The sequence below is a fragment of the Anguilla anguilla genome, chromosome 5 (genome assembly GCF_013347855.1).
Source record: "Anguilla anguilla isolate fAngAng1 chromosome 5, fAngAng1.pri, whole genome shotgun sequence".
NCBI lineage: Eukaryota > Metazoa > Chordata > Actinopteri > Anguilliformes > Anguillidae > Anguilla > Anguilla anguilla.
In genome coordinates, this window is record NC_049205.1 from 4,212,486 (window position 1) to 4,235,401 (window position 22,916).

At 40.6% G+C, this 22,916-nt stretch overlaps 1 protein-coding gene and 1 long non-coding RNA gene across 2 annotated transcripts; both read right to left on the bottom strand.

Moving 5' to 3' along the window:
• LOC118226864 lies at nt 1-1,232 on the bottom strand. The gene is made up of 4 exons (XR_004765110.1): nt 1,144-1,232; nt 705-786; nt 429-583; nt 1-89 (listed from the first exon to the last, which is right to left on the bottom strand). It is a non-coding gene; the product is annotated as an uncharacterized LOC118226864 (long non-coding RNA).
• Nucleotides 1,233-1,415: 183 nt separating this feature from the next.
• LOC118227467 lies at nt 1,416-16,106 on the bottom strand. The gene is made up of 34 exons (XM_035417964.1): nt 16,102-16,106; nt 15,278-15,359; nt 14,542-14,664; nt 13,926-13,987; nt 13,651-13,751; nt 13,206-13,287; nt 12,930-13,084; nt 12,470-12,591; nt 11,854-11,915; nt 11,579-11,679; nt 11,134-11,215; nt 10,858-11,012; nt 10,398-10,519; nt 9,765-9,826; nt 9,490-9,590; nt 9,038-9,119; nt 8,762-8,916; nt 8,302-8,423; nt 7,669-7,730; nt 7,393-7,493; nt 6,954-7,035; nt 6,678-6,832; nt 6,218-6,339; nt 5,586-5,647; nt 5,310-5,410; nt 4,871-4,952; nt 4,595-4,749; nt 4,135-4,256; nt 3,502-3,563; nt 3,227-3,327; nt 2,788-2,869; nt 2,512-2,666; nt 2,052-2,173; nt 1,416-1,481 (listed from the first exon to the last, which is right to left on the bottom strand). Exons 1-34 carry the CDS (start codon nt 16,104-16,106, stop codon nt 1,416-1,418), a joined length of 3,408 nt encoding a protein of 1,135 aa, XP_035273855.1.
• Between the last annotated feature and the right edge of the window lie 6,810 nt (nt 16,107-22,916).

Here is a 22,916-nt window from a genome sequence, read left to right on the forward strand (position 1 = left end):
CGTCTTCGTCCTGAGTTCCACATTCTCTGGAAAGCTCACGTCATTGATCTTGTAGGCCAGGCTCAAAGCGAAGGAATGATCTGTTAATCCTGAAAAAGAGACGATTGGAAGTAGATTCTTCAAAAAATTACACTTGGTTTGGCTTTTTATTGTGACACGTCAAAGCATTTAGTTTCTATCACTGAGGTATATGTTTTATGTGCAAGCACCATTATCTGTAACAATGTCTCTGTGTGGAGAATTCTCAACTTCATTAAATATTTTTTTGACTGCTTCACATTCTATAAAACGATAAAAAGCTAATATGACGTTGAATAATATTCTTGCTGCCCTTTTTAAGTAAGGTCCAATGAAAGTAGTGAATTAAAGATGGCTGAAAAGTGGCGAGGAACACTTGCAAAGACGGAGTGTGTGGATGTGTTACGTACGCTCATATGTGAGATTCTGCACCCTCACGGTATCATTCAGCCGGATTTCATCACCATTCAAGAAAGGACTGCCCTTTGCTAGAACGTCACTCTCACTGGGGACGGTGTTGTTGGTGTGGAACACAAGTCGGACAAAGATAAACACTGGACCCACACTGCAGAAATACATGGAGATGACATTAGGATTAGAAGTCCCTCAAACCACAGGTTGGACAGAGAAATGATTTCACAAGGAGAACCCCAACTCTACAACCAAACATAAAGATGGAAACCTACACTGTACGTGGAGCTGCTGTGGTGGTCACTGCTGGAGAATTCGTTGTGGCAATCACAGGGGAAGCTGTAGTGGTTGTAGGACCTTAAAGTACAGAACCAATGAGTCACTGAAATGAATCAAGCAGGAACTTTATCCAGCAAAAAGGCTGATTTTCAAGTATGGTGTAGCACCAGCAGGAGAATTCTAAAAAGAAAACACACAGCTGTTCTTTCCACCAGAACATGAGCTTTGGTGAATTCACAGTCTTGCAAACAACACATATAATCTGAACAGGAAGTAGACAATCATCTGGGAAGCTGTACATCTGTGAGTGGTCAGTTCTGACAGGTCACTATATCAAACGCAATTTCATGAGTTGAACTACAGGAAATCATGTTTTAATATTGTAAGAACAGCAAGAATTTCAGCATGAGTTTATGGGTGCCAGGGGAAACTTACCACTAACTGCCAGTATCGCAGCCAGGAAGTTGCTTGGTTGGTTGATGTCACCTTTCTGATAGAGGTACTCTACATTGGCATGAATCTCATTGGGCAGATGGCTTCAGGAAAACGTGAAAAGACAGAATATAAGAAGTTTGCTCCATGCTTTTCAAATGCATTTTTTTTTTTACATCTTACCACAAGGATAAATTCGCAACTTTTCACCATGAAGATACGTGAAATTAATATTTTTATGCATAAAATCATACCAGAAGTCTCAGGCTTTTCACTTACGTAAATTTGGCTTGTGGGAACGTGAAGGGACTTGCATCAGGTTGAATCAGCAATCCATTCATCTACAGGTTGAAGGAGAATGAAACGGGTGAGTGAAAATGATCAATGAATTCAATAATCATGCTCACTGCTACGTGAGCATTGATTTATTGGTCAACTGACAAAAACCCTGAAATTCAGTGTACTGTTCTTTCCTGGCATGATTCAGAAACCTTGAGTTTTGCTGTAAAGCGAGTCCTCAGTTAACCAGTTTTCTGCAGAGTAACTGGCATGTGCACTTTAATTCCTGAGCCACAGAATCACACATCAATTGTAGAGTAATCAAAATCCACATAACATATCCAATGAGGAGTCCTCTGAGCCAAATCCTCTCAGATAAACATTAAAGCATTCTATTTTTGGAAATAACAGCAGAACCTACAGCAGACACATGACTGAAGTTACTCAAACATCTACAAATAGATGGCAAGAGGTTACAGTACAATTCTGAAGTCTGAGAAAAGTATCATCAGATCGTTACAGCAGGATACTAGTTTAGTACAATCAGGGTCTCTATAGAGAATGTTCTGCTCTACGATTAAACTCTGTTTGTTTCTACTTCACTGTGCTTGATGCCGTCAGGCTAGGCTTACCAGCTTGTTGACCGCGTCCTGAATGCGCCCTTGCGTCTTCGTCCTGAGTTCCACATTCTCTGGAAAGCTCACGTCATTGATCTTGTAGGCCAGGCTCAAAGCGAAGGAATGATCTGTTAATCCTGAAAAAGAGACGATTGGAAGTAGATTCTTCAAAAATTACACTTGGTTTGGCTTTTTATTGTGACACGTCAAAGCATTTAGTTTCTATCACTGAGGTATATGTTTTATGTGCAAGCACCATTATCTGTAACAATGTCTCTGTGTGGAGAATTCTCAACTTCATTAAATATTTTTTTGACTGCTTCACATTCTATAAAACGATAAAAAGCTAATATGACGTTGAATAATATTCTTGCTGCCCTTTTTAAGTAAGGTCCAATGAAAGTAGTGAATTAAAGATGGCTGAAAAGTGGCGAGGAACACTTGCAAAGACGGAGTGTGTGGATGTGTTACGTACGCTCATATGTGAGATTCTGCACCCTCACGGTATCATTCAGCCGGATTTCATCACCATTCAAGAAAGGACTGCCATTTGCTAGAACGTCACTCTCACTGGGGACGGTGTTGTTGGTGTGGAACACAAGTCGGACAAAGATAAACACTGGACCCACACTGCAGAAATACAAGGAGATGACATTAGGATTAGAAGTCCCTCAAACCACAGGTTGGACAGAGAAATGATTTCACAAGGAGAACCCCAACTCTACAACCAAACATAAAGATGGAAACCTACACTGTACGTGGAGCTGCTGTGGTGGTCACTGCTGGAGAATTCGTTGTGGCAATCACAGGGGAAGCTGTAGTGGTTGTAGGACCTTAAAGTACAGAACCAATGAGTCACTGAAATGAATCAAGCAGGAACTTTATCCAGCAAAAAGGCTGATTTTCAATTATGGTGTAGCACCAGCAGGAGAATTCTAAAAAGAAAACACACAGCTGTTCTTTCCACCAGAACATGAGCTTTGGTGAATTCACAGTCTTGCAAACAACACATATAATCTGAACAGGAAGTAGACAATCATCTGGGAAGCTGTACATCTGTGAGTGGTCAGTTCTGACAGGTCACTATATCAAACGCAATTTCATGAGTTGAACTACAGGAAATCATGTTTTAATATTGTAAGAACAGCAAGAATTTCAGCATGAGTTTATGGGTGCCAGGGGAAACTTACCACTAACTGCCAGTATCGCAGCCAGGAAGTTGCTTGGTTGGTTGATGTCACCTTTCTGATAGAGGTACTCTACATTGGCATGAATCTCATTGGGCAGGTGGCTTCAGGAAAACGTGAAAAGACAGAATATAAGAAGTTTGCTCCATGCTTTTCAAATGCATTTTTTTTTTACATCTTACCACAAGGATAAATTCGCAACTTGTCACCATGAAGATACGTGAAATTAATATTTTTATGCATAAAATCATACCAGAAGTCTCAGGCTTTTCACTTACGTAAATTTGGCTTGTGGGAACGTGAAGGGACTTGCATCAGGTTGAATCAGCAATCCATTCATCTACAGGTTGAAGGAGAATGAAACGGGTGAGTGAAAATGATCAATGAATTCAATAATCATGCTCACTGCTACGTGAGCATTGATTTATTGGTCAACTGACCAAAAACCCTGAAATTCAGTGTACTGTTCTTTCCTGGCATGATTCAGAAACCTTGAGTTTTGCTGTAAAGCGAGTCCTCAGTTAACCAGTTTTCTGCAGAGTAACTGGCATGTGCACTTTAATTCCTGAGCCACAGAATCACACATCAATTGTAGAGTAATCAAAATCCACATAACATATCCAATGAGGAGTCCTCTGAGCCAAATCCTCTCAGATAAACATTAAAGCATTCTATTTTTGGAAATAACAGCAGAACCTACAGCAGACACATGACTGAAGTTACTCAAACATCTACAAATAGATGGCAAGAGGTTACAGTACAATTCTGAAGTCTGAGAAAAGTATCATCAGATCGTTACAGCAGGATACTAGTTTAGTACAATCAGGGTCTCTATAGAGAATGTTCTGCTCTACGATTAAACTCTGTTTGTTTCTACTTCACTGTGCTTGATGCCGTCAGGCTAGGCTTACCAGCTTGTTGACCGCGTCCTGAATGCGCCCTTGCGTCTTCGTCCTGAGTTCCACATTCTCTGGAAAGCTCACGTCATTGATCTTGTAGGCCAGGCTCAAAGCGAAGGAATGATCTGTTAATCCTGAAAAAGAGACGATTGGAAGTAGATTCTTCAAAAATTACACTTGGTTTGGCTTTTTATTGTGACACGTCAAAGCATTTAGTTTCTATCACTGAGGTATATGTTTTATGTGCAAGCACCATTATCTGTAACAATGTCTCTGTGTGGAGAATTCTCAACTTCATTAAATATTTTTTTGACTGCTTCACATTCTATAAAACGATAAAAAGCTAATATGACGTTGAATAATATTCTTGCTGCCCTTTTTAAGTAAGGTCCAATGAAAGTAGTGAATTAAAGATGGCTGAAAAGTGGCGAGGAACACTTGCAAAGACGGAGTGTGTGGATGTGTTACGTACGCTCATATGTGAGATTCTGCACCCTCACGGTATCATTCAGCCGGATTTCATCACCATTCAAGAAAGGACTGCCCTTTGCTAGAACGTCACTCTCACTGGGGACGGTGTTGTTGGTGTGGAACACAAGTCGGACAAAGATAAACACTGGACCCACACTGCAGAAATACAAGGAGATGACATTAGGATTAGAAGTCCCTCAAACCACAGGTTGGACAGAGAAATGATTTCACAAGGAGAACCCCAACTCTACAACCAAACATAAAGATGGAAACCTACACTGTACGTGGAGCTGCTGTGGTGGTCACTGCTGGAGAATTCGTTGTGGCAATCACAGGGGAAGCTGTAGTGGTTGTAGGACCTTAAAGTACAGAACCAATGAGTCACTGAAATGAATCAAGCAGGAACTTTATCCAGCAAAAAGGCTGATTTTCAATTATGGTGTAGCACCAGCAGGAGAATTCTAAAAAGAAAACACACAGCTGTTCTTTCCACCAGAACATGAGCTTTGGTGAATTCACAGTCTTGCAAACAACACATATAATCTGAACAGGAAGTAGACAATCATCTGGGAAGCTGTACATCTGTGAGTGGTCAGTTCTGACAGGTCACTATATCAAACGCAATTTCATGAGTTGAACTACAGGAAAACATGTTTTAATATTGTAAGAACAGCAAGAATTTCAGCATGAGTTTATGGGTGCCAGGGGAAACTTACCACTAACTGCCAGTATCGCAGCCAGGAAGTTGCTTGGTTGGTTGATGTCACCTTTCTGATAGAGGTACTCTACATTGGCATGAATCTCATTGGGCAGGTGGCTTCAGGAAAACGTGAAAAGACAGAATATAAGAAGTTTGCTCCATGCTTTTCAAATGCATTTTTTTTTTTACATCTTACCACAAGGATAAATTCACAACTTGTCACCATGAAGATACGTGAAATTAATATTTTTATGCATAAAATCATACCAGAAGTCTCAGGCTTTTCACTTACGTAAATTTGGCTTGTGGGAACGTGAAGGGACTTGCATCAGGTTGAATCAGCAATCCATTCATCTACAGGTTGAAGGAGAATGAAACGGGTGAGTGAAAATGATCAATGAATTCAATAATCATGCTCACTGCTACGTGAGCATTGATTTATTGGTCAACTGACAAAAACCCTGAAATTCAGTGTACTGTTCTTTCCTGGCATGATTCAGAAACCTTGAGTTTTGCTGTAAAGCGAGTCCTCAGTTAACCAGTTTTCTGCAGAGTAACTGGCATGTGCACTTTAATTCCTGAGCCACAGAATCACACATCAATTGTAGAGTAATCAAAATCCACATAACATATCCAATGAGGAGTCCTCTGAGCCAAATCCTCTCAGATAAACATTAAAGCATTCTATTTTTGGAAATAATAGCAGAACCTACAGCAGACACATGACTGAAGTTACTCAAACATCTACAAATAGATGGCAAGAGGTTACAGTACAATTCTGAAGTCTGAGAAAAGTATCATCAGATCGTTACAGCAGGATACTAGTTTAGTACAATCAGGGTCTCTATAGAGAATGTTCTGCTCTACGATTAAACTCTGTTTGTTTCTACTTCACTGTGCTTGATGCCGTCAGGCTAGGCTTACCAGCTTGTTGACCGCGTCCTGAATGCGCCCTTGCGTCTTCGTCCTGAGTTCCACATTCTCTGGAAAGCTCACGTCATTGATCTTGTAGGCCAGGCTCAAAGCGAAGGAATGATCTGTTAATCCTGAAAAAGAGACGATTGGAAGTAGATTCTTCAAAAATTACACTTGGTTTGGCTTTTTATTGTGACACGTCAAAGCATTTAGTTTCTATCACTGAGGTATATGTTTTATGTGCAAGCACCATTATCTGTAACAATGTCTCTGTGTGGAGAATTCTCAACTTCATTAAATATTTTTTTGACTGCTTCACATTCTATAAAACGATAAAAAGCTAATATGACGTTGAATAATATTCTTGCTGCCCTTTTTAAGTAAGGTCCAATGAAAGTAGTGAATTAAAGATGGCTGAAAAGTGGCGAGGAACACTTGCAAAGACGGAGTGTGTGGATGTGTTACGTACGCTCATATGTGAGATTCTGCACCCTCACGGTATCATTCAGCCGGATTTCATCACCATTCAAGAAAGGACTGCCCTTTGCTAGAACGTCACTCTCACTGGGGACGGTGTTGTTGGTGTGGAACACAAGTCGGACAAAGATAAACACTGGACCCACACTGCAGAAATACAAGGAGATGACATTAGGATTAGAAGTCCCTCAAACCACAGGTTGGACAGAGAAATGATTTCACAAGGAGAACCCCAACTCTACAACCAAACATAAAGATGGAAACCTACACTGTACGTGGAGCTGCTGTGGTGGTCACTGCTGGAGAATTCGTTGTGGCAATCACAGGGGAAGCTGTAGTGGTTGTAGGACCTTAAAGTACAGAACCAACGAGTCACTGAAATGAATCAAGCAGGAACTTTATCCAGCAAAAAGGCTGATTTTCAATTATGGTGTAGCACCAGCAGGAGAATTCTAAAAAGAAAACACACAGCTGTTCTTTCCACCAGAACATGAGCTTTGGTGAATTCACAGTCTTGCAAACAACACATATAATCTGAACAGGAAGTAGACAATCATCTGGGAAGCTGTACATCTGTGAGTGGTCAGTTCTGACAGGTCACTATATCAAACGCAATTTCATGAGTTGAACTACAGGAAATCATGTTTTAATATTGTAAGAACAGCAAGAATTTCAGCATGAGTTTATGGGTGCCAGGGGAAACTTACCACTAACTGCCAGTATCGCAGCCAGGAAGTTGCTTGGTTGGTTGATGTCACCTTTCTGATAGAGGTACTCTACATTGGCATGAATCTCATTGGGCAGGTGGCTTCAGGAAAACGTGAAAAGACAGAATATAAGAAGTTTGCTCCATGCTTTTCAAATGCATTTTTTTTTTTACATCTTACCACAAGGATAAATTCACAACTTGTCACCATGAAGATACGTGAAATTAATATTTTTATGCATAAAATCATACCAGAAGTCTCAGGCTTTTCACTTACGTAAATTTGGCTTGTGGGAACGTGAAGGGACTTGCATCAGGTTGAATCAGCAATCCATTCATCTACAGGTTGAAGGAGAATGAAACGGGTGAGTGAAAATGATCAATGAATTCAATAATCATGCTCACTGCTACGTGAGCATTGATTTATTGGTCAACTGACCAAAAACCCTGAAATTCAGTGTACTGTTCTTTCCTGGCATGATTCAGAAACCTTGAGTTTTGCTGTAAAGCGAGTCCTCAGTTAACCAGTTTTCTGCAGAGTAACTGGCATGTGCACTTTAATTCCTGAGCCACAGAATCACACATCAATTGTAGAGTAATCAAAATCCACATAACATATCCAATGAGGAGTCCTCTGAGCCAAATCCTCTCAGATAAACATTAAAGCATTCTATTTTTGGAAATAACAGCAGAACCTACAGCAGACACATGACTGAAGTTACTCAAACATCTACAAATAGATGGCAAGAGGTTACAGTACAATTCTGAAGTCTGAGAAAAGTATCATCAGATCGTTACAGCAGGATACTAGTTTAGTACAATCAGGGTCTCTATAGAGAATGTTCTGCTCTACGATTAAACTCTGTTTGTTTCTACTTCACTGTGCTTGATGCCGTCAGGCTAGGCTTACCAGCTTGTTGACCGCGTCCTGAATGCGCCCTTGCGTCTTCGTCCTGAGTTCCACATTCTCTGGAAAGCTCACGTCATTGATCTTGTAGGCCAGGCTCAAAGCGAAGGAATGATCTGTTAATCCTGAAAAAGAGACGATTGGAAGTAGATTCTTCAAAAATTACACTTGCTTTGGCTTTTTATTGTGACACGTCAAAGCATTTAGTTTCTATCACTGAGGTATATGTTTTATGTGCAAGCACCATTATCTGTAACAATGTCTCTGTGTGGAGAATTCTCAACTTCATTAAATATTTTTTTGACTGCGTCACATTCTATAAAACGATAAAAAGCTAATATGACGTTGAATAATATTCTTGCTGCCCTTTTTAAGTAAGGTCCAATGAAAGTAGTGAATTAAAGATGGCTGAAAAGTGGCGAGGAACACTTGCAAAGACGGAGTGTGTGGATGTGTTACGTACGCTCATATGTGAGATTCTGCACCCTCACGGTATCATTCAGCCGGATTTCATCACCATTCAAGAAAGGACTGCCCTTTGCTAGAACGTCACTCTCACTGGGGACGGTGTTGTTGGTGTGGAACACAAGTCGGACAAAGATAAACACTGGACCCACACTGCAGAAATACATGGAGATGACATTAGGATTAGAAGTCCCTCAAACCACAGGTTGGACAGAGAAATGATTTCACAAGGAGAACCCCAACTCTACAACCAAACATAAAGATGGAAACCTACACTGTACGTGGAGCTGCTGTGGTGGTCACTGCTGGAGAATTCGTTGTGGCAATCACAGGGGAAGCTGTAGTGGTTGTAGGACCTTAAAGTACAGAACCAATGAGTCACTGAAATGAATCAAGCAGGAATTTCATCCAGCAAAAAGGCTGATTTTCAATTATGGTGTAGCACCAACAGGAAAATTTCTAAAAAATAAAAAAACACACAGCTGATATTTCCACCGGAACATGAGCTTCGGTGAATTCACAATCTTGCAAACAACAAATGTAATCTGAACAGGAAGTAAACAGTAATCTGGGAGGCTGTACATCTGTGAGTGGTCAGTTCTGACGAAATGAGAAGGTCACTCTATCAAATACAATATCATGAGTTGAACTACAGAAAGTCATGTTTTATGATGTAAGAACAGCATGATTTTCAGTATGAGATGATGGGTGCCAGGGCAAACTTACCACTAACTGCCAGTATCGCAGCCAGGAAGTTGCTTGGTTGGTTGATGTCACCTTCCTGATAGACATACTCCACATTGGCACGAATCTCATTGGGCAGGTGGCTGCAGAAAGATGTGAAAAGTCAAAATTTAGGAAGTTTGCACCGTGCTCATCAAATGCACTTTTGTAGATTTTACCACAAGGATGAATTTGCAACTTGTCGCCATGAAGATATTGTAAGTGAAATGAATATTTTCAGGCACAGTCATCCCTGATGTCTCAGGTTTGAAACTTACGTAAAGTTTGCTTGTGGGAAGGTGAAAGGACTTGCATTAGGTTGAATCAGCAATCCGTTCATCTGCAGGTTGAAAGAGAAAGAAACGGGTGAGTGAAAATGATCAATGAATTCAATAATCATGCTCACTGCTACGTGAGCATTGATTTATTGGTCAACTGACCAAAAACCCTGAAATTCAGTGTACTGTTCTTTCCTGGCATGATTCAGAAACCTTGAGTTTTGCTGTAAAGCGAGTCCTCAGTTAACCAGTTTTCTGCAGAGTAACTGGCATGTGCACTTTAATTCCTGAGCCACAGAATCACACATCAATTGTAGAGTAATCAAAATCCACATAACATATCCAATGAGGAGTCCTCTGAGCCAAATCCTCTCAGATAAACATTAAAGCATTCTATTTTTGGAAATAACAGCAGAACCTACAGCAGACACATGACTGAAGTTACTCAAACATCTACAAATAGATGGCAAGAGGTTACAGTACAATTCTGAAGTCTGAGAAAAGTATCATCAGATCGTTACAGCAGGATACTAGTTTAGTACAATCAGGGTCTCTATAGAGAATGTTCTGCTCTACGATTAAAGTCTGTTTATTGCTACTTTACTGTGCTGGATGCCGTCAGGCGAGGCTTACCAGCTTGTTGACCGAGTCCTGAATGCGTGCTTGCGTCTCCGTCCTGAGTTCTACATTCTCTGGAAAGCTCACGTCATTGATCTTGTAGGCCAGTCTCAAAGCGAAGGAATTGTCTGACAATCCTGAAAAAGAAATGATTGGAAGGATATTCTTCACAAACAAATTTGGGTTTGACTTTTTATTGTAGCATGTCAAAGCATTCAGTTTGTACCATTGAGGTAAATGTTTTACGTGCAAACACAATTATCTGTAACGATGTCTCTGTATGAAGAAATCTCAACTTCAATAAATAATCTATTGACAGAGTCACATTCTATAAAATGATAAAAAGATAATATGATATTAAATAATATTCTTGCTGCACTTTTTAAATACGGTCCAATGAAAGTACTGAAATAAAGATGGCTGAAAAATGCCAAGGGACAGTGGCAAAGACGGGGTGTGTGGATGTGTGACGTACGCTCATATGTGAGATTCTGCACCCTCACGGTATCATTCAGCCGGATCTCATCACCATTCAAGAAAGGACTGCCCTTTGCGAGAACATCGCTCTCACTGGGGACGGTGTTGTTGGTGTGGAACACAAGTCGGACAAAGATAAACACTGGACCCACACTGCAGAAACACATGGAGATGACTTAAGTATTAGAAGTCCAGAAAACCACTGATTTGACAGAGAAATGATTTCACAAGGAGGACCCCAACACTAAAACGAAACATAAAGATGAAAACATACACTGTACGTGGAGATGCTGTGGTGGTCACTGCTGGAGAATTCGTTGTGGCAATCACAGGGGAAACTGTACTGCTTGTAGGACCTTAAAGCACGGAAACAATGAGACACGGAAATGAACCAAGCAGGAACGTCATCCAGCAAAAAGGCTCATTTTCAGTAATGGTGCAGCACCAGCAGAAGAATTTATTTTTAAAAACACACAGCTGTTCTTTCCACTGGAACACGAGCTTCGGTGAATTCACAATCTTGCAAACAACACGTAATCTGAACAGAAAGTGAACCGTGATCTTGGAAGATGTACACCTGTGAGTGCTCAGTTCTGACAAAATGAGAAGGTCACTCTATCAAATACAATATCATGAGTTGAACTACAGAAAGTCATGTTTTATGATGTAAGAACAGCATGATTTTCAGTATGAGATGATGGGTGCCAGGGCAAACTTACCACTAACTGCCAGTATCGCAGCCAGGAAGTTGCTTGGTTGGTTGATGTCACCTTCCTGATAGACATACTCCACATTGGCACGAATCTCATTGGGCAGGTGGCTGCAGAAATATGTGAAAAGTCAAAATTTAGGAAGTTTGCACCGTGCTCATCAAATGCACTTTTGTAGATTTTGCCACAAGGATGAATTTGCAACTTGTCGCCATGAAGATATTGTAAGTGAAATGAATATTTTCAGGCACAGTCATCCCAGATGTCCCAGGTTTGAAACTTACGTAAAGTTTGCTTGTGGGAAGGTGAAAGGACTTGCATTAGGTTTAATCAGCAATCCGTTCATCTGCAGGTTGAAAGAGAAATAAACAGGTGAGTCAAAATGATCAACGAATTAAACAATCGTGCTCACTGGTACATGAGCTTTGATTTCTTTATCATATGACAAAGAACCCTGATATTCAGCGTACTATTCGTTCATGTCATGATTAAAAAACCTTGAATTTAGCAGTAAAGATAGAACTCTGCTGACCAGTTGTCGACAGTGTAACTGGCATGTGTACATTAATCCTTAAGCCACAGAATAACTCATACATTTAAGAGTAATTTATATCCACATGACATATCCAATGAAGAGTCCTCAAGGTAACCATTAAGGAATGATGTTAAAAAAAAAAACAGCAGAACCTACAGCAGGCATGACTGAATTTACCAAACCATCTACAGAAAGATGGCAGCAGAATAAACTTCAATTCGGAAAGCTGAGAGAACTATCATCAGACTGTTACAGCAGGACACTAGTTTAGTACTGTCAGGGTCTCTACAGAGAATGCTCTGGTCTACAATTAAAGTCTGTTTATTGCTACTTTACTGTGCTGGATGCCGTCAGGCGAGGCTTACCAGCTTGTTGACCGAGTCCTGAATGCGTGCTTGCGTCTCCGTCCTGAGTTCTACATTCTCTGGAAAGCTCACGTCATTGATCTTGTAGGCCAGTCTCAAAGCGAAGGAATTGTCTGACAATCCTGAAAAAGAAATGATTGGAAGGATATTCTTCACAAAAAAATTTGGGTTTGACTTTTTATTGTAACATGTCAAAGCATTCAGTTTGTACAATTGAGGTAAATGTTTTACGTGCAAACACCATTATCTGTAACGATGTCTCTGTATGAAGAAATCTCAACTTCAATAAATAATCTATTGACAGAGTCACATTCTATAAAATGATAAAAAGATAATATGATATTAAATAATATTCTTGCTGCACTTTTTAAATAAGGTCCAATGAAAGTACTGAAATAAAGATGGCTGAAAAATGCCAAGGGACAGTGGCAAAGACGGGGTGTGTGGATGTGTGACGTACGCTCATATGTGAGATTCTGCACCCTCACGGTATCATTCAGCCGGATTTCATCACCATTCAAGAAAGGACTGCCCTTTGCGAGAACATCGCTCTCACTGGGGACGGTGTTGTTGGTGTGGAACACAAGTCGGACAAAGATAAACACTGGACCCACACTGCAGAAACACATGGAGATGACTTAAGTATTAGAAGTCCAGCAAACCACAGATTTGACAGAGAAATGATTTCACAAGGAGGACCCCAACACTATAACCAAACATAAAGATGGATACATACACTGTACGTGGAGATGCTGTGGTGGTCACTGCTGGAGAATTCGTTGTGGCAATCACAGGGGAAACTGTACTGCTTGTAGGACCTTAAAGCACGGAAACAATGAGACACTGAAATGAACCAAGCAGGAACGTCATCCAGCAAAAAGGCTCATTTTCAGTAATGGTGCAGCACCAGCAGAAGAATTTATTTTTTAAAACACACAGCTGTTCTTTCCACTGGAACACGAGCTTCGGTGAATTCACAATCTTGCAAACAACACGTAATCTGAACAGAAAGTGAACCGTGATCTTGGAAGATGTACACCTGTGAGTGCTCAGTTCTGACAAAATGAGAAGGTCACTCTATCAAATACAATATCATGAGTTGAACTACAGAAAGTCATGTTTTATGATGTAAGAACAGCATGATTTTCAGTATGAGATGATGGGTGCCAGGGCAAACTTACCACTAACTGCCAGTATCGCAGCCAGGAAGTTGCTTGGTTGGTTGATGTCACCTTCCTGATAGACATACTCCACATTGGCACGAATCTCATTGGGCAGGTGGCTGCAGAAAGATGTGAAAAGTCCAAATTTAGGAAGTTTGCACCGTGCTCATCAAATGCACTTTTGTAGATTTTACCACAAGGATGAATTTGCAACTTGTCGCCATGAAGATATTGTAAGTGAAATGAATATTTTCAGGCACAGTCATCCCAGATGTCCCAGGTTTGAAACTTACGTAAAGTTTGCTTGTGGGAAGGTGAAAGGACTTGCATCAGGTTGAATCAGCAATCCGTTCATCTGCAGGTTGAAAGAGAAATAAACAGGTGAGTCAAAATGATCAACAAATTAAACAATCATGCTCACTGGTACATGAGCTTTGATTTCTTTATCATATGACAAAGAACCCTGATATTCAGCGTACTATTCGTTCATGTCATGATTAAAAAACCTTGAATTCAGCAGTAAAGATAGTACTCTGCTGACCAGTTGTCTACAGTATAACTGGCATGTGTACATTAATCCTTAAGCCACAGAATAACTCATACATTTAAGAGTAATTTATATCCACATGACATATCCAATGAAGAGTTCTCCAGGTAACCATTAAGGAATGATGTTAAAAAAAAAAACAGCAGAACCTACAGCAGGCATGACTGAATTTACCAAACCATCTACAGAAAGATGGCAGCAGAATAAACTTCAATTCGGAAAGCTGAGAGAACTATCATCAGACTGTTACAGCAGGACACTAGTTTAGTACTGTCAGGGTCTCTACAGAGAATGCTCTGGTCTACAATTAAAGTCTGTTTATTGCTACTTTACTGTGCTGGATGCCGTCAGGCGAGGCTTACCAGCTTGTTGACCGAGTCCTGAATGCGTGCTTGCGTCTCCGTCCTGAGTTCTACATTCTCTGGAAAGCTCACGTCATTGATCTTGTAGGCCAGTCTCAAAGCGAAGGAATTAGTCTGACAATCCTGAAAAAGAAATGATTGGAAGGATATTCTTCAAAAACAAATTTGGGTTTGACTTTTTATTGTAACACTGTCAAAGCATTCAGTTTGTATCACTGAGGTAAATGTTTACATGCAACACCATCATCTGTAACGATGTCTCTGTATGAAGAAATTCTCAACTTCAACTAAATAATCTATTGACAGAGTCACACTCTATAAAATGATAAAAAGATAATATACATTGAATAATATTCTTGCTGCACTTTTTAAATAAGGTCCAATGAAAGTACTGAATTAAAGATGGCTGAAAAATGCAGAGGAACACTTGCAAAGACGGGGTGTGTGGATGTGTTACGTACGTTCATATGTGAGATTCTGCACCCTCACGGTATCATTCAGCCGGATTTCATCACCATTCAAGAAAGGACTGCCCTTTGCCAGAACATCACTCTCACTGGGGACGGTGTTGTTGGTGTGGAACACAAGTCGGACAAAGATAAAAACTGGACCCACACTGCAGAAACACATGGAGATGACATTAGGATTGGAGTCCAGCAAACCACAGATTTGACAGAGAAATGATTTCACAAGGAAGACCCCAACACTAAAACGAAACATAAAGATGGAAACATACACTGTACGTGGAGCTGCTGTGGTGGTCACTGCTGGAGAATTCGTTGTGGCAATCACCGGGGAAGCTGTAGTGGTTGTAGGACCTTAAAGTACAGAGACAATGAGACACTGAAATGAACCAAGCAAGAGTGGTCAGTTCTGACAAAATGAGAAGGTCACTCTATCAAATACAATATCATGAGTTGAACTACAGAAAGTCATGTTTTATGATGTAAGAACAGCATGATTTTTAGTATGAGATGATGGGTGCCAGGGGACACTTACCACTAACTGCCAGTATCGCAGCCAGAAAGTTGCTTGGTTGGTTGATGTCACCTTCCTGATAGACATACTCCACATTCGCACGAATCTCATTGGGCAGGTGGCTGCAGGAAGACGTGAAAAGAAAAATTTAGGAGGTTTGCCCCGTGCTAATCAAATGCAACTTTTGTAGATTTTACCTCAAGTATTAACATGCAACTTTTCTCCAATAAGACATGTTAAATTCATATTGTGATCTACAAAATCATGCCAGAAGTCCCAGGTTTGAAGCTTACGTGAAATTTGCTTGTGGGAAGGTGAAAGGACTTGCATTAGGTTGGATCAGCAATCCGTTCATCTGGAGGTTGAAGCAGAAATAAAGAGGTGAGTGAAAATGTTACAGCTGGACACTAATTTAGTACTGTCAGGGTCTCTGTAGAGAATGTTCTGGTCTACGATTAAAGTCTGTTTGTTGCTACTTTACTGTGCTGCGTGCGGACAGGCGAGGCTTACCAGCTTGTTGACCGAGTCCTGAATGCGCGCTTGCGTCTCCGTCCTGAGTTCTACATTCTCTGGAAAGCTCACGTCATTGATCTTGTAGGCCAGGCTCAAAGCGAAGGAATTATCTGATAACCCTGAAAAAGAAATGATTGGAAGGATATTCTTCAAAAACAAATTTGGATTTGACTTTTTATTGTAACACGTCAAAGCATTCAGTTTGTATCACTGAGGTAACACCATCATCTGTAACGATGTCTCTGTATGAAGAATTCTCAACTTCAACAAATAATCTTTTGACAGAGTCACACTCTATAAAATGATAAAAAGATAATATAACATTGAATAATATTCTTGCTGCACTTTGTAAATAAGGTCCAATGAAAGTACTGAATTAAAGATGGCTGAAAAATGCAGAGGAACACTTGCAAAGACGGGGTGTGTGGATGTGTTACGTACGTTCATATGTGAGATTCTGCACCCTCACGGTATCATTCAGCCGGATTTCATCACCATTCAAGAAAGGACTGCCCTTTGCCAGAACATCACTCTCACTGGGGACGGTGTTGTTGGTGTGGAACACAAGTCGGACAAAGATAAAAACTGGACCCACACTGCAGAAACACATGGAGATAACATTAGCTTTAGAAGTCCATCAAACAGCAGGTTGGACAGAGAAATTATTTCACTGGCAGGTCCCCAACTACAAAACCAAAGATAATAATGGAAACATACACTGTATATGGAGCTGCTGTGGTGGTCACTGCTGGAGAATTCGTTGTGGCAATCACCGGGGAAGCTGTAGTGGTTGTAGGACCTTAAAGTACAGAAACAATGAGACACTGAAATGAACCAAGCAAGAGTGGTCAGTTCTGACAAAATGAGAAGGTCACTCTATCAAATACAATATCATGAGTTGAACTACAGAAAGTCATGTTTTATGATGCAAAAACAGCATGATTTTCAGCATGAGTTGATGGGTGCCAGGGGACACTTACCACTAACTGCCAGTATCGCAGCCAGGAAGTTGCTTGGTTGGTTGATGTCTCCTTCATGATAGACATACTCCACATTCGCATGAATCTCATTGGGCAGGTGGCTGCAGGAAGACGTGAAAAGACAAAATTTAGGAGGTTTGCCCAGTGCTAATCAAATGCAACTTTTGTAGATTTTATCTCAAGTATTAACATGCAACTTTTCTCCAATAAGACATGTTAAATTCATATTGTGATTTACAAAATCATGCCAGAAGTCCCAGGTTTGAAGCTTACGTGAAATTTGCTTGTGGGAAGGTGAAAGGACTTGCATTAGGTGGGATCAGCAATCCGTTCATCTGGAGGTTGAAGCAGAAATAAAGAGGTGAGTGAAAATGTTACAGCTGGACACTAATTTAGTACTGTCAGGGTCTCTGTAGAGAATGTTCTGGTCTACGATTAAAGTCTGTTTGTTGCTACTTTACTGTGCTGCGTGCGGACAGGCGAGGCTTACCAGCTTGTTGACCGAGTCCTGAATGCGCGCTTGCGTCTCCGTCCTGAGTTCTACATTCTCTGGAAAGCTCACGTCATTGATCTTGTAGGCCAGGCTCAAAGCGAAGGAATTATCTGATAACCCTGAAAAAGAAATGATTGGAAGGATATTCTTCAAAAACAAATTTGGATTTGACTTTTTATTGTAACACGTCAAAGCATTCAGTTTGTATCACTGAGGTAACACCATCATCTGTAACGATGTCTCTGTATGAAGAATTCTCAACTTCAACAAATAATCTTTTGACAGAGTCACACTCTATAAAATGATAAAAAGATAATATAACATTGAATAATATTCTTGCTGCACTTTTTAAATAAGGTCCAATGAAAGTACTGAATTAAAGATGGCTGAAAAATGCAGAGGAACACTTGCAAAGACGGGGTGTGTGGATGTGTTACGTACGTTCATATGTGAGATTCTGCACCCTCACGGTATCATTCAGCCGGATTTCATCACCATTCAAGAAAGGACTGCCCTTTGCCAGAACATCACTCTCACTGGGGACGGTGTTGTTGGTGTGGAACACAAGTCGGACAAAGATAAAAACTGGACCCACACTGCAGAAACACATGGAGATAACATTAGCATTAGAAGTCCATCAAACAGCAGGTTGGACAGAGAAATTATTTCACTGGCAGGTCCCCAACTACAAAACCAAAGATAATAATGGAAACATACACTGTATATGGAGCTGCTGTGGTGGTCACTGCTGGAGAATTCGTTGTGGCAATCACCGGGGAAGCTGTAGTGGTTGTAGGACCTTAAAGTACAGAAACAATGAGACACTGAAATGAACCAAGCAAGAGTGGTCAGTTCTGACAAAATGAGAAGGTCACTCTATCAAATACAATATCATGAGTTGAACTACAGAAAGTCATGTTTTATGATGCAAAAACAGCATGATTTTCAGCATGAGTTGATGGGTGCCAGGGGACACTTACCACTAACTGCCAGTATCGCAGCCAGGAAGTTGCTTGGTTGGTTGATGTCTCCTTCATGATAGACATACTCCACATTCGCATGAATCTCATTGGGCAGGTGGCTGCAGGAAGACGTGAAAAGACAAAATTTAGGAGGTTTGCCCAGTGCTAATCAAATGCAACTTTTGTAGATTTTATCTCAAGTATTAACATGCAACTTTTCTCCAATAAGACATGTTAAATTCATATTGTGATTTACAAAATCATGCCAGAAGTCCCAGGTTTGAAGCTTACGTGAAATTTGCTTGTGGGAAGGTGAAAGGACTTGCATTAGGTGGGATCAGCAATCCGTTCATCTGGAGGTTGAAGCAGAAATAAAGAGGTGAGTGAAAATGTTACAGCTGGACACTAATTTAGTACTGTCAGGGTCTCTGTAGAGAATGTTCTGGTCTACGATTAAAGTCTGTTTGTTGCTACTTTACTGTGCTGCGTGCGGACAGGCGAGGCTTACCAGCTTGTTGACCGAGTCCTGAATGCGCGCTTGCGTCTCCGTCCTGAGTTCTACATTCTCTGGAAAGCTCACGTCATTGATCTTGTAGGCCAGGCTCAAAGCGAAGGAATTATCTGATAACCCTGAAAAAGAAATGATTGGAAGGATATTCTTCAAAAACAAATTTGGATTTGACTTTTTATTGTAACACGTCAAAGCATTCAGTTTGTATCACTGAGGTAACACCATCATCTGTAACGATGTCTCTGTATGAAGAATTCTCAACTTCAACAAATAATCTTTTGACAGAGTCACACTCTATAAAATGATAAAAAGATAATATAACATTGAATAATATTCTTGCTGCACTTTTTAAATAAGGTCCAATGAAAGTACTGAATTAAAGATGGCTGAAAAATGCAGAGGAACACTTGCAAAGACGGGGTGTGTGGATGTGTTACGTACGTTCATATGTGAGATTCTGCACCCTCACGGTATCATTCAGCCGGATTTCATCACCATTCAAGAAAGGACTGCCCTTTGCCAGAACATCACTCTCACTGGGGACGGTGTTGTTGGTGTGGAACACAAGTCGGACAAAGATAAAAACTGGACCCACACTGCAGAAACACATGGAGATAACATTAGCATTAGAAGTCCATCAAACAGCAGGTTGGACAGAGAAATTATTTCACTGGCAGGTCCCCAACTACAAAACCAAAGATAATAATGGAAACATACACTGTATATGGAGCTGCTGTGGTGGTCACTGCTGGAGAATTCGTTGTGGCAATCACCGGGGAAGCTGTAGTGGTTGTAGGACCTTAAAGTACAGAAACAATGAGACACTGAAATGAACCAAGCAAGAGTGGTCAGTTCTGACAAAATGAGAAGGTCACTCTATCAAATACAATATCATGAGTTGAACTACAGAAAGTCATGTTTTATGATGCAAAAACAGCATGATTTTCAGCATGAGTTGATGGGTGCCAGGGGACACTTACCACTAACTGCCAGTATCGCAGCCAGGAAGTTGCTTGGTTGGTTGATGTCTCCTTCATGATAGACATACTCCACATTCGCATGAATCTCATTGGGCAGGTGGCTGCAGGAAGACGTGAAAAGACAAAATTTAGGAGGTTTGCCCAGTGCTAATCAAATGCAACTTTTGTAGATTTTATCTCAAGTATTAACATGCAACTTTTCTCCAATAAGACATGTTAAATTCATATTGTGATTTACAAAATCATGCCAGAAGTCCCAGGTTTGAAGCTTACGTGAAATTTGCTTGTGGGAAGGTGAAAGGACTTGCATTAGGTTGGATCAGCAATCCGTTCATCTGGAGGTTGAAGCAGAAATAAAGAGGTGAGTGAAAATGTTACAGCTGGACACTAATTTAGTACTGTCAGGGTCTCTGTAGAGAATGTTCTGGTCTACGATTAAAGTCTGTTTGTTGCTACTTTACTGTGCTGCGTGCGGACAGGCGAGGCTTACCAGCTTGTTGACCGAGTCCTGAATGCGCGCTTGCGTCTCCGTCCTGAGTTCTACATTCTCTGGAAAGCTCACGTCATTGATCTTGTAGGCCAGGCTCAAAGCGAAGGAATTATCTGATAACCCTGAAAAAGAAATGATTGGAAGGATATTCTTCAAAAACAAATTTGGATTTGACTTTTTATTGTAACACGTCAAAGCATTCAGTTTGTATCACTGAGGTAACACCATCATCTGTAACGATGTCTCTGTATGAAGAATTCTCAACTTCAACAAATAATCTTTTGACAGAGTCACACTCTATAAAATGATAAAAAGATAATATAACATTGAATAATATTCTTGCTGCACTTTTTAAATAAGGTCCAATGAAAGTACTGAATTAAAGATGGCTGAAAAATGCAGAGGAACACTTGCAAAGACGGGGTGTGTGGATGTGTTACGTACGTTCATATGTGAGATTCTGCACCCTCACGGTATCATTCAGCCGGATTTCATCACCATTCAAGAAAGGACTGCCCTTTGCCAGAACATCACTCTCACTGGGGACGGTGTTGTTGGTGTGGAACACAAGTCGGACAAAGATAAAAACTGGACCCACACTGCAGAAACACATGGAGATAACATTAGCATTAGAAGTCCATCAAACAGCAGGTTGGACAGAGAAATTATTTCACTGGCAGGTCCCCAACTACAAAACCAAAGATAATAATGGAAACATACACTGTATATGGAGCTGCTGTGGTGGTCACTGCTGGAGAATTCGTTGTGGCAATCACCGGGGAAGCTGTAGTGGTTGTAGGACCTTAAAGTACAGAAACAATGAGACACTGAAATGAACCAAGCAAGAGTGGTCAGTTCTGACAAAATGAGAAGGTCACTCTATCAAATACAATATCATGAGTTGAACTACAGAAAGTCATGTTTTATGATGCAAAAACAGCATGATTTTCAGCATGAGTTGATGGGTGCCAGGGGACACTTACCACTAACTGCCAGTATCGCAGCCAGGAAGTTGCTTGGTTGGTTGATGTCTCCTTCATGATAGACATACTCCACATTCGCATGAATCTCATTGGGCAGGTGGCTGCAGGAAGACGTGAAAAGACAAAATTTAGGAGGTTTGCCCAGTGCTAATCAAATGCAACTTTTGTAGATTTTATCTCAAGTATTAACATGCAACTTTTCTCCAATAAGACATGTTAAATTCATATTGTGATTTACAAAATCATGCCAGAAGTCCCAGGTTTGAAGCTTACGTGAAATTTGCTTGTGGGAAGGTGAAAGGACTTGCATTAGGTGGGATCAGCAATCCGTTCATCTGGAGGTTGAAGCAGAAATAAAGAGGTGAGTGAAAATGTTACAGCTGGACACTAATTTAGTACTGTCAGGGTCTCTGTAGAGAATGTTCTGGTCTACGATTAAAGTCTGTTTGTTGCTACTTTACTGTGCTGCGTGCGGACAGGCGAGGCTTACCAGCTTGTTGACCGAGTCCTGAATGCGCGCTTGCGTCTCCGTCCTGAGTTCTACATTCTCTGGAAAGCTCACGTCATTGATCTTGTAGGCCAGGCTCAAAGCGAAGGAATTATCTGATAACCCTGAAAAAGAAATGATTGGAAGGATATTCTTCAAAAACAAATTTGGATTTGACTTTTTATTGTAACACGTCAAAGCATTCAGTTTGTATCACTGAGGTAACACCATCATCTGTAACGATGTCTCTGTATGAAGAATTCTCAACTTCAACAAATAATCTTTTGACAGAGTCACACTCTATAAAATGATAAAAAGATAATATAACATTGAATAATATTCTTGCTGCACTTTTTAAATAAGGTCCAATGAAAGTACTGAATTAAAGATGGCTGAAAAATGCAGAGGAACACTTGCAAAGACGGGGTGTGTGGATGTGTTACGTACGTTCATATGTGAGATTCTGCACCCTCACGGTATCATTCAGCCGGATTTCATCACCATTCAAGAAAGGACTGCCCTTTGCCAGAACATCACTCTCACTGGGGACGGTGTTGTTGGTGTGGAACACAAGTCGGACAAAGATAAAAACTGGACCCACACTGCAGAAACACATGGAGATAACATTAGCATTAGAAGTCCATCAAACAGCAGGTTGGACAGAGAAATTATTTCACTGGCAGGTCCCCAACTACAAAACCAAAGATAATAATGGAAACATACACTGTATATGGAGCTGCTGTGGTGGTCACTGCTGGAGAATTCGTTGTGGCAATCACCGGGGAAGCTGTAGTGGTTGTAGGACCTTAAAGTACAGAAACAATGAGACACTGAAATGAACCAAGCAAGAGTGGTCAGTTCTGACAAAATGAGAAGGTCACTCTATCAAATACAATATCATGAGTTGAACTACAGAAAGTCATGTTTTATGATGCAAAAACAGCATGATTTTCAGCATGAGTTGATGGGTGCCAGGGGACACTTACCACTAACTGCCA